General features: G+C 45.2%; 1 protein-coding gene across 2 annotated transcripts in view; it reads right to left on the bottom strand.

Moving 5' to 3' along the window:
- Window positions 1-12,643, bottom strand: part of LOC134612453 (acyl-coenzyme A amino acid N-acyltransferase 1-like) — a 53,956-nt gene that overhangs the window by 15,886 nt on the left and 25,427 nt on the right. For both annotated transcript variants that reach the window (XM_063456811.1, XM_063456810.1), the window contains one exon: window positions 5,002-5,204. In XM_063456811.1, coding sequence (XP_063312881.1) covers window positions 5,002-5,204 — 203 coding nt within the window. The remainder of the gene's footprint in view (window positions 1-5,001; window positions 5,205-12,643) is intronic.

Genomic DNA, 12,643 nt, shown 5'->3' with positions numbered 1-12,643 from the left:
GTTTTTAACCACTCATGCCCACGGAGCTTTGTATAAAGAAAGAGGACTACTGAATTCAGAAGGCAAAGAAATCAAGTACGCAGCTGAAATCCTACAACTATTGGAAGCAGTGTGGGAGCCGAAGGAAGTCGGTATTATACATTGTCGAGCGCATCTGAGAGGAGATGGTGATGTAACCAAAGGAAACCGGATGGCAGATAATGCAGCTAAGCGTGCCGCTGAATCAGGAAGACAGGAATATGTGGAGCATATAGCTGCTCTTATACCAACTCCACTGTCTCAATGGACTCCAGTTTATACAGCTCAGGAAGAGGAGTGGTTAAAGACTGAACCTGGAAAGTATTTGGAGAACAAATGGTATCAGTTAGAAGATGGGAGAATAGTTATTCCAGCATCACTAGCGGTAGAAATTGTCCAAAACTATCACAACGGGACACATTCTGGGAGAGACAGTACAGAAGAATCTCTCAGAAAACATTTCTACATACCAAGATTGTCCAACTTGACTCAAGCCATTGTACGAAGATGTGTAACATGTGCTAAAAATAATGCAAGACAAGGACCAGTAAAGCCACCAGGAGTCCAGTTTATGGGGGGACTCCCCATGTCCGATCTACAAATTGACTATACAGTAATGCCTAAATCTGGTGGACATCGCTACCTACTGGTAGTTGTGTGCACCTATTCAGGCTGGGTAGAAGCATGTCCTACTCGTACAGAGAAAGCAGGAGAAGTTGTGAGATTCCTGTTACGAGAAATAATACCCCGATATGGACTACCCTGCTCTATAGGATCGGACAATGGTCCAGCTTTTGTTCATCAGTGCCTACAACAACTGACTCATATGCTTGGTATAAAGTGGAGGCTTCATACGGCATATAGACCAAAGAGTTCTGGTAAAGTAGAAAGAATGAATAGAACTATTAAGAACCAGTTGGCAAAAATGTGTCAGGAAACCCAACTTAAGTGGAACGTTCTTTTGCCCATAGCTCTATTGCGAATCCGCAGTACCCCTACCAGAAGGATGGGCCGCTCTCCTTTTGAAATCATGTATGGGCGACCACCTCCCGTACTTGGTAACTTAAGGGGGGATTTGAGTCAGTTGGGAGAAGGAATTACCCGGCAGCAGGTTGTAGAGTTGGGTAAGACTATGGAGGAGGTACAGAAATGGGTACAAGATAGATTACCTGTGAATATTTATCCCCCAGTTCATAGTTACCACCCAGGAGACCAAGTGTGGATTAAAGAGTGGAATAATGTACCGTTAGGGCCCAAGTGGAGAGGTCCTTATGTTGTTCTTTTGTCTACCCCTACAGCGATAAAAGTGGCCGAAGTGACTCCGTGGATACATCACTCCAGGGTTAAACCAGCAGCGGTCGATTCTTGGCAAGCTACAGCAGATCCAGAGAATCCCTGCAAGATCCGGTTAAAGCGCACGATTCAGTAGGAGTGACGAGGAACCTTGTGGATTACAAATTTTATTGTTTCAGAGATTAGTAAGTGAGTGAGAAGGCCATAATAAAGCCTGTCCGCTCACCGACGTATAGTATATAAGCCAGGAAAAGTCTCGAAGGGACCCCTGTGAAGACGAGCAGAACTCCATTCCCTGCAGCCCTTACATCCTGGAAGCTGAGGTGCCATCGCACGGACGAAGACTGAGGATGCCGACGAAAGATGTGTTTCTGATAATGTTTTTATATATGTATTTTTATATTCAGGAAGGTAGAGGTACCGACACTCCTAGCTGTGAGGTATGCATTAAGACTACAAGAACAGGTAACCATATTTCCCAGACCCTAATTTGGCATTCGCAATACGAGTGTAAAGGAGATGTATCAAGATGTAGATACTTAAATATAGAATATAGTGTGTGCCATTTAGGGGTAGGAGAACCTAAGTGCTTCAGTCCAGAGTATCAACCCCGTACAATTTGGTTGACTCTCAGGAATGGAGATCCTCAGGGGACCCTAATTAACAAAACGGTATTAGAATCCGTACATTCTTCGGGTGTTCTGCTATTTGATGCATGTAAGGCGATATCAAGTGGTAGAAAGCCGTGGAATGTATGTGGGGATCTTAGATGGGAGAGAACGTATGGGTCTAATGATAAATATATTTGTCCCAGTAGTAAAAATAAGTATGCGAGTCCTAGATGCCCAAATAGAGATTATAACTTTTGCCCATATTGGTCTTGTGTGGGGTGGGCAACTTGGGGACAGACAGCAGACAAGGATATGATTGTGACTAAGTTGCCTACCAATCCATACTGTAAGTCTATGGAATGCAATCCAGTCCATATTCTTATAAATAATCCTGACCAATTCTTGGATAGATATGGTAATTTATTTGGGTTTCAAATATACGGGACGGGTTTAGACCCTGGGACAGTATTGTTTATAGGGATAGAGACTGATACGGTAACCTCCCAAACTCATCAGGTATACCATTCCTTTTATGAAGAAATGAGTATAGATAATAAGATCCCCCATAACGCTAAAAACCTGTTCATTGATTTAGCTGAAAGTATTGCCGGTAGTCTTAATGTTACCAACTGCTATGTGTGTGGAGGTACTAACATGGGAGACCAATGGCCTTGGGAAGCAAAGGTGGTAATGTCCGGTTCTGAGGCAGTTGAACAATTAATATCTTCACAAGCCGATTATCATATGAGTGTTAGAGGTAAATCTGAGTGGAGATTAAAGACCTCCATCATAGGTTATGTTTGCATAGCGAGGAAAGGAATGATGTATAATACTTCTGTAGGAGAATTAACTTGCCTAGGGCAAAAAGCTTATGATGATGATACAAAGAATACAACTTGGTGGTCGGCTTCAAAATGTCTCAGAACCATCTAACCCGTTTGCAAGATATGCCAATTTAAAGGACGTATGGTTTGATTTATCCATCACATCTAGTTGGAGAGCCCCAGCAAATTTGTACTGGATCTGTGGTAAGAAAGCCTATTCGGAGTTGCCACAGGACTGGGAAGGGGCATGTGTGTTGGGTATGCTCAAACCATCCTTCTTCTTGTTACCTATTGAAACAGGTGAGACTTTAGGTGTTAAAGTGTATGATGTGAATCATAGGAAGAAAAGGGGACCCATAGAGATAGGCGCTTGGGAAGATGATGAATGGCCTCCCCAGCGTATTATAGAGTATTATGGGCCAGCCACATGGGCAGAGGATGGTACCTTTGGTTATAGAACCCCAATTTATATGCTCAACCGTATTATAAGATTACAGGCAGTGGTTGAGATTATTACTAATGAGACCTCACAAGCGCTCAATCTTCTAGCGAAGCATAATACCAGGATGAGGACAGCAGTATACCAAAATAGATTAGCCTTGGATTACCTATTGGCAGTAGAGGGAGGTGTATGTGGGAAGTTTAACCTGAGCAATTGCTGTCTTCAAATAGATGACGAAGGGCAAGCAATAGCTGAGCTTACTAGCCATATGGTTAAACTAGCGCATGTGCCTACTCAGGTATGGAAAGGGTATAATCCAAGTAGTTGGTTTGGTAGCTGGTATGAGCAGTTTGGAGGGCTTAAGGCATTGGTAGGTGGAGTCCTACTGATTTTAATGTTGTGTCTACTCCAGCCATGTCTTATACCCTTAGTAGTTAGGTCTGTGCAAAGCCTGATAGAAAATATAGCAGAGAGGAAGGCTGCTGCACAGATAATGGCAATTTATAAATATAAGGCTCTAGATCAGGGAGAACCAATGCAGGAAGATGAGTGTTGAAAGATTCACATTATAGACAAGTCTGGTCTGGTTCATGGTAACTTGCGGTGTATGCAAACCAAGGTTAAGTGATGCCTCAAGTAATTGTGAAATATCAAGAGGCATCAAAGGGGGGAATGTGGTGGAATCTCGGTAAAAATAAATTTTAGTAGGCAGAGATTACCACGTGGCATGTGTACGTGCATATGCTGACGTATCGATCAGTTGGTTGCACGTGGCAAGATACGATCAGTAGTGTACGGAGCATGTGTGAGAATACCGGATGTAGTATTCCCCTCCTCCATTGTGCTGGACAAGCCATGCGGTCAAGCAGGAAGTTAATTCTTATTTGTATTGATTGGTCAAGAGAATGTGCGGGTGGAGCTTAATATGGGAGGAGTTCTATGCCTATATAAGGAGCCTGCACTATTGTCCGGGGCTCAGAACTTGCTGTATTTTGGTGACATTAGTCCCTCTGAGTCCCGATCGGTGATCCGAATAAAGAATCTCTTCCTTCCTGAAGAAACCTGTGTCCATCTCTCTGTGCTTGGCTTCCGTCAGTTTCTCCGGTATCAGACTTAACATGTAATGTGAAGGGATTCCAGCATGGTCAAAATTTAGTAGGCCAAAATCTCCACATGGCATATGCTAATTAGTATCTGGTTACAAATAGTTGGATGAGTCATCAGTGTACTGAGCATGTGAGGAAGTAGAAAGCAAATTCCTTTGTCTTTAACAAGCCCAAATAAGGTGATCCTGAATATCCTGTGTGCTGATTGGTCTGAGGAATATAGGAGGGGTTATACTGTATGGGAGGGGATATGCTGCTAACAAAAAGCCTCTGCACCATGCTTTCTGTCTCTCAGATATTTTTGGAACAGGAGTTCATCTGAGACCCGATCAGTGTGTAAATAAAAGACCTGTTACTTCCTGAATAGACTTGTGTCCATCTCTCTGTGTGTGGCTTCTGCGGTGTTTTCCGGTAACATTTCCACTACAATTGAAATACCATCAATTTTACTATGGTATATGGCAATAAACATTTGTATTGTAGCACAATGTTTTATAGTTTTATCTTCTTGCATAAATACGCATTGCATTCGCCGGCAAAAACTTCTCTTTTATCAACTAAGTTTCAAAAAGGGAGGTGTGCATTAGATACAATGGCGCTTTAGATTTCAGTCAATACAGTATCCACTGGATAATAAGAGATATTAAACAGCTGGCATTCCAGGTGTTGTGGACTACAACCATATTAACAATCTCTTTACAACTTACTTTTGGGTTTCTCAGTAGAATATTAGCAGCTTCTTCAAAGTATTCTAGATCCACGATCCCTAGGTAGCTTGGTAGATCATCATAGGCAATATAAGCCAGAGCGAGAGAAGCAAAGCCATGGCTAGCTAGGAGACTACTTCGAAACTCCACCAGTCCACCAACGCCCCCAAATATATCAATAACCCCTGGAAAAGGACCATCACCTAAGGAATACAAATCAATAAATTAATAAATGACATTTCAGACATAAGGATGTATTAAAATATTACCCTTTGTAGGTTATGATAGTTTTAGTTAAACTCAAGAAAGTTTAGGCGATCAAACATCCTGCACAATGAATATAAAAGTGTGAAAGGAGTAGTAAAATAATCTACATATAAACTTCAATGTTGGCGTGAAAGTGAAATAGCAGCAGTCCTAGGTAGGAATTAGTGATGTCGCAAACATAAAATTTTCGGTTCGCAAATTGCGAACGCTAACTTCCGCAAACGTTCGCGAACCGGGCGAACCGCCATAGACTTCAATGGGCAGGCGAATTTTACAACCCACAGGGACTCTTTCTGGCCACAATAGTGATGGAAAAGCTGTTTCAAGGGGTTTAACACCTGGACTGTAGCATGCCGGAGGGGGATCCATGGCAAAACTCCCATGGAAAATTACACAGTTGATGCAGAGTCTGGTTTTAATCCATAAAGGGCATAAATCACCTAACATTCCTAAATCACAATGGATATGGATTGACACCTGACATATGACATATTGACACCTTGACATATGGATTGACACCTGTCCTCAGAGACCCTGATACACACTGACACAGAGCAGAATAGGGACTGTTCCCCCTACATAGGGTCACTTGGCAATTATGGATTGACACCTGTCCTCAGGGACCCTGATACACACTGACACAGAGCAGAATAGGGACTGTTACCCCTACATAGGGTCACTTGGCAGATATGGATTGACACCTATCCTAATGATCCCTGATACACACTGACACAGAGCAGAATAGGGACTATTCCCCCTACATAGGGTCACTTGGCAGATATGGATTGACACCTGTCCTCAGGGACCCTGATACACACTGACACAGAGCAGAATAGGGACTGTTCCTCCTACATAGGGTCACCATTCTTAGCCTAAGGCAGCTCATCTCATCAGGCCTTTTTTAGTCGAATGTATCGCCCACTGTCAGTCCAGTCGTGATCCATCCCTCATTAATAAAGGTGGGGTAATCTAGACTTTTTTGACCTAGGCGACTTCTCTTCTCAGTGACAATACCTCCTGCTGCACTGAAGGTACTTTCTGACAGGACACTTGAAGCGGGGCAGGCCAGAAGTTCTATCGCAAATTGGGATAGCTCAGGCCACAGGTCAAGCCTGCACGTCCAGTAGTCAAGGGGTTCATCGCTCCTCAGAGTGTCGATATCTGCAGTTAAGGCGAAGTAGTCTGCTACCTGTCGGTCGAGTCGTTCGCTGAGGGTGGATCCCGAAGGGCTGTGGCGATGCATAGGACTTAAAAAGGTCCGCATGTCCTCCATCAACAACACTTCTTTAAAGCGTCCTGTCCTTGACGGCGTGGTCGTGGGAGGAGGAGGATTACTTTCACCTCTTCCCCTGTTAGATTCCCGTTGTGCTGTGACATCACCCTTATACGCTGTGTAAAGCATACTTTTTAATTTATTTTGCAAATGCTGCATTCTTTCCGACTTGTTGTAATTTGGTAAATTTTCAGCCACTTTCTGCTTATACCAGGGGTCTAGTAGCGTGGACACCCAGTACATGTCGTTCTCCTTCAGCCTTTTCATACGAGGATCCCTCAACAGGCACGACAGCATGAAAGACCCCATTTGCACAAGGTTGGATGCCGAGCTACTCATTTCCCGTTCCTCCTCCTCAGTAATCTCAATGAAGGTATGTTCTTCCCCCCAGCCACGTACAACACCACGGGTACCAGATAGGTGACAACGAGCACCCTGGGATGCCTGTTGTGGTTGGTCTTCCTCCTCCTCCTCAAAGCCACATTCCTCCTCCTCCTCACAATCCTCTTCCAGCGTTGCTGCAGGTCCAGGCTGTTTCTGGTGGTGATGGTGACCACAACTCTGACCTCTTCCTCTTCACGCTCATCTACGGCCTGATCCAGCACTCTTCGCAGGGCACGCTCCAGGAATAAAACAAATGGTATGATGTCGCTGATGGTGCCTTCGGTGCGACTGACTAGGTTTGTCACCTCCTCAAAAGGACGCATGAGCCTACAGGCATTGCGCATGAGCGTCCAGTAACGTGGCTAAAAAATTCCCAGCTCCCCAGAGGCTGTCCTAGCACCCCGGTCATACAAATATTCATTAACGGCTTTTTCTTGTTGGAGCAGGCGGTCGAACATTAGGAGTGTTGAATTCCAACGTGTCGGGCTGTCGCAAATCAAGCGCCTCACTGGCATGTTGTTTCGCCACAGGATATCTGCAAAGTGCGCCATGGCCGTGTAGGAATGCCTGAAATGGCCACACACCTTCCTGGCCTGCATCAGGACGTCCTGTAAGCCTGTGTACTTATGCACAAAGCATTGTACGATCAGATTACACACATGTGCCATGCACGGCACATGTGTCAACTTGCCCAACTTCAATGCTGCCAACAAATTTGTTCCGTTGTCACAAACCACTTTGCCGATATCCAGTTGCTGCGGAGTCAGCCACTTTTCCACCTGTGCGTTCAGGGCGGACAGAAGTGCTTGTCCGGTGTGACTCTCTGCTTTCAAGCAAGTCAAACCCAAGACGGCGTGACACTGCCGTATCCGGGATGTGGAATAGTACCTGGGGAGCGTGGGGGGTGCCGTTGATGTGGAGCAAGACGCAGCAGCAGAAGAGGACTCAGCCGAGGAGGTTATGGAAGAGGATGGAGTAGGAGGAGTAGAGGAGGTGGCAGCAGGCCTGCCTGCAAGTCGTGGCGGTGTCACCAACTCCTCTGCAGAGCCACGCATTCCATGCTTGGCAGCCGTCAGCAGGTTTACCCAATGCGCAGTGTAGGTGATATACCTGCCCTGACCATGCTTTGCAGACCAGGTATCAGTGGTCAGATGGACCCTTGCCCCAACACTGTGTGCCAGACATGCCATTACTTCCTTTTGCTGACCCCGGGTGCCGATGCATGCTGTCTGACTGTGCCACTAGCTCCTTGCGACGACCTCCCCCTGCTTCCAACTCGTCTCCTCCTCCTCCTCTCTGTCTCCCCATCTGAACTTTTGCCCTGTTCTTCTTGCCGAGCGGGCACCCACGTGACATCCATGGACGCATCGTCATCATTAACCGCTTCACTTGTATCAGCAAAGGAATCAGCAGCGGGTACAACATCATCATCATCATCATCATCACACCGTATGTCCATGTGTGTAATGCTGCCTGACTGAGACATATCCCTGTTATCTACATCCTCTGGCAATAATGGTTGCGCATCACTCATTTCTTCAAACGGATGTGTAAATAACTCTGACATACCAAGTGAAGCGGCTGTGGTGCTAGTGTTGGTGGTGGCGGCAGGCGGGTGAGTGGTATCTTGAGAGGTGCCCGAAGCTAAGCTGGAGGAGGATGGTGCGTCAAGTTTCCGAACGGAAGCTGTAGAAGATTGGGTGTCCTGTGTTAGCCAGTCAACTATGTCCTCAGAACTTTTCACGTTCAGGATACGTGGCCTCTGAACACTGGGCATTATTCTAGGGCAAAAGGGAATCACAGCACCACGACCACGATGGCCCTGCGGGGTGGCCTGCCTCTGTCTGTCATTTTTTTTTGGATTAGTGGTACTATGCGTGCAAGCTACTGTGAGACCATATATGAGTGGCACTGTGCAGTGGCAGAGCTTGGCAGAGTACACGCTGTAGGCCTGACACACCCGCTTGAAGACAACTAACTGCTATTCAATTACAGTGAAAAAAAGTTTTGGGGTTTTTAAATGCACGCTATTGTGCCACCAGATATGAGTGGCACGGTGCACTGGCAGAGTATACGCTGTTGGCCTGACACACAGACGCTTGCAGACAGGCAACTGCAATTCGATTACACAAAAAAAAAAAAAGCAGACTGATGTTCTAGCCCTAAAAAGGGCCTTTTGGGGGTACTGTCCTTACAGCAGAGATCAGATGAGTCCTTCAGGATTGTAGTGGACACTGAATACACTAGCCTAGCTATATATTTCCCTATCAAATGAGCAGCAGCTACACTTTCCCTCCTCTATCTAAGAATGCAGCTTCAGAATGAATCTAAAATGGATGCTGTACAGGAGGTGGGATGGTCTGGAAGGGAGGGTCTGCTGCTGATTGGCTGGAATGTGTCTGCTGACTGTGAGGCACAGGGTTAAAGTTTAGTCAATGATGACGAATAGGGGGCGGATCGAACCGCGCATGTGTTCGCCCGCCGTGGCGAACACGCTATGTTCGCCAGGAACTATTCGGCAAGCGAACAGTTCGGTACATCACTAGTAGGAATCTGTTCCAACCCAAATACCATTAGCATATACAGGGTGGACCAAAATTCAGAGTAGGTTTGACAGATAAATTACTTGTTTGTTGTTCATTTTTTTCCCTAATTTATATATGTTATAACTGAATCTTAGTAGATTCATCATGGGTAATTTCATGAAGGAACAACAAGTAAAAATAGCGGAATTTTATTTTCAAACAGCCACGGCCACAATGGACAACTGAGACAACTGTTTGGGGGGGGGGGGGGGCAGATAATTTCAAGAAATTCCCAGATTAATTGACTGCCACATTCCCTCGACCTTTTAGCTCCTGATTTCTTTCTGTGGGGATATCCGAATAAGCAGTGTGAACAAATTGTGTTCACTTGAGCAGCTCATTGAGAATATCCATACAGAAATTGAGTGCTAAAGCCTCAAACATTAACTAATGTTATGAACAGCGCCGGACTGGGAAAAAAATTAGGCCCGGGCATTTTTCAATCAGAGCGGCCCCCTAAGAAGGGGGCAGGGCCAGAGAGGGTGTGTTTTGTAATCACTAATTACAAGCACGCCCCCTCTCAAAGTGAGCATGTTGGTTCAATGAGCCGCGTTGAAGAGCTCTGGCATTAGAAAAAGGCCCTGAATTTGTTCTGCGCAGCGCAAGCAAATTTAATAACATGCTTGCGCTGTGTTTGCTTTTAAATTGTCTCTGGTGTCTCCACAAGTGGGATACCAGAGGACAAAAGGGCCAGGAAAGTGTATGGTGCATGTCTTTGGAGCCTGCTTGAGGGATTGCGTGTGTGTAGAGTGTGGTGTGGTATTGTGTAAATAGGTCAATTTAATTTGTGTTTGTGGTGTAATATTTGTGGCTAGGGGCTGTATAGTGTGTGTGTGTATAGGGGGCATAGTGTTATAGGGGATGTAGCGAGAGTGTATACGGGCTGTAGTGTGTGTGTGTGTGTGTGTGTGTAGGGGTTGTAGAGAGGGTGTGTTTAGAGAATGTTGTATGTGTGTGTAGGAGTTCTAGTGTGTAAAGGACCCAGAGTGTGTATAGGAGATTGTGTGTGTGTGTGTGTGTATAGAGGATTAAGAGTGCATATAGGGTAAGGGATCTAGTGTGTATCTGGAGCGTAATGTGTGTAGTGGTGCAGTGTGAGGGGTGCTGTAGTGTGTGTGTGTATATATATATATATATATATATATATATTTGGATGTATTGTATGTGTGAGGGGTGCTGTGTGTGAGGGTGTTTTTATCTGCTGTCACATTCTAGGTTTCTAATTTTCTTTGTTAACTCACTGAGGGTTATATATATATATATATATATATATATATATATATATATATATATATATATTGTGCTCGGAATTTAATATGAAATGGATATTGTTTGATATGAAAAGTTGGTTGTGGTGTGCCGAAACCAACGTCCGAGTGGGCCTGTAAATAAAAGAGGGCAAAGAGAAGTTCGAAAAAACACACTTTATTGCATTTGTTTACATGACTAAATTCTTGAAGGCCTAGCGAAGCTCTCGTTCTGGTCGTGGAATGTACGTATTGTATATAGAGGATTTCCAACGACCCAGTCTTTTAATGATGTGGACCGGAGTGTTAGAACTAGAAGCTGCTGAAGCGGCTCCTATGCAGAAGGAATGCCCGGAGGATGAAGCTGGGTTGTAACTCAATTACCCCAATAAAAAATTCTAACATGCGTGGTGAATTTTTCTGTAGTGAGTGGGTGCCCTTGTAGTTGCAAGAGTGGAGAGTTTGCAAATTGTGCGTTATTTGTAGACCGTAGGTGGTCTAGTGCCTTAACTGGGCACCAAGCATTGTCTGTTGGAAAGAGAGGGATGATAGTGGGGTGTGGTGAATGATTAGTTTTGGTAGATGGAATAGTGAGAATGTAGTAATCGTCTACTTTAGTGAGTTGTGAGTGGTATCTCCTTGACAAACAACCGTAAATTTCCTAGGTCTTAGGAACCCATAAAACTAGATCGATAGCTGATTTGATCACCAGGTTTGTGTTTCGAATCAAATGGGGATTCGTCAAGGAGATTGCTGAGTAGTCTGAAGATAGGCCCATTTATTGGAAGTCTGCTGGTGATAACTGGAACCGAAACTTTAAAGATGCCCTTTAAGATTTTCTTAATGGGGTAGGATGAAAAACAAAGGGGTGTTGTAGGGAAATTAGTGAGGGATGTTGTAAGGGGGTATTAGTGAAATACCCCCGTGAGGTATAATTTGATTGTATAGTGTGAAAGTTTTAAGTGTAAGTGGAAAAAAGAGGCAAAAGCCACCATGGTTTGGGTAGAAAAATCACCTTGTAATCCAAATTCCGCTGTGAATTTATTGAAGATGGTAAGTGCCCTATTGCAGGTGATAGTTGTGTTGGGTGATAGTGCTTGGTGTGTGAGAGCCCTAGTGTGGTGCATAAGTATGTTTAATCCAGGATTAACTCGTGAAACGTTGGTGTTCTGGATGGTTGATGGTGGGCTGACGGGAGGCCTGGAAAAATACCTGGAATTGAGATCGAGACAGAGCATCAGCGGCCGTGTTGTGAATACCTGGGATGTGAAGGAAATTAAGTGGAACTGGACGGTTGCTGCCAGCCAGGTCAGCTTGCGGGTCGGCCGCATAATGGTAAGGGAGGATGAGCGCCTGTTAATGATATCGCAAGCTGACGAATTGTCGGAATAGCATCTTACTGCCCTGCCGGACCAGAGGTGACCCCAGGTGTGTGCGGCCGCCACGATGGGATAAATTTTAAAAAGGGGAGATGTATCTATAAAAAGCCGGCAAGGCATCCGTCTCAGTGGGCCAGTGACCCCTAAACCAGTGATTCCCGAATATAGCTGTGAACCCCGTGTTGGCTGCAGCGTCAGTGTAAATGCAGGGTGAGGAGTCGGAGAGAGGGGGAATAAACATGGAGATACCGTTCCACACAGTCAAAAACTTTCCCCACATGAGTAGGTCAGCTTTGGCGTGTTGGTCCAACGTAATTGGGCATGCGTCCGGTACCCCGTGAAGCAGACAAAGAAGCCTGGACACGAAGGACCTTCCCTGCGGAATGATGCGCATCGCGAAATTCAGGGACCCTAGTAAGGACTGAAGTTCTTTCCTGGTGCATACATCATTCCGCAGGAACATTTATATTTCCCCTCTGAGGCGGGCCAATTTCCCGGGGGGGGAGA

Source organism: Pelobates fuscus, chromosome 5 (genome assembly GCF_036172605.1).
Source record: "Pelobates fuscus isolate aPelFus1 chromosome 5, aPelFus1.pri, whole genome shotgun sequence".
In the NCBI taxonomy this organism is placed as follows: domain Eukaryota; kingdom Metazoa; phylum Chordata; class Amphibia; order Anura; family Pelobatidae; genus Pelobates; species Pelobates fuscus.
The sequence above is the reverse complement of the archived record's forward strand: the minus strand, read 5'-3'. Positions and strand labels throughout refer to the sequence as shown.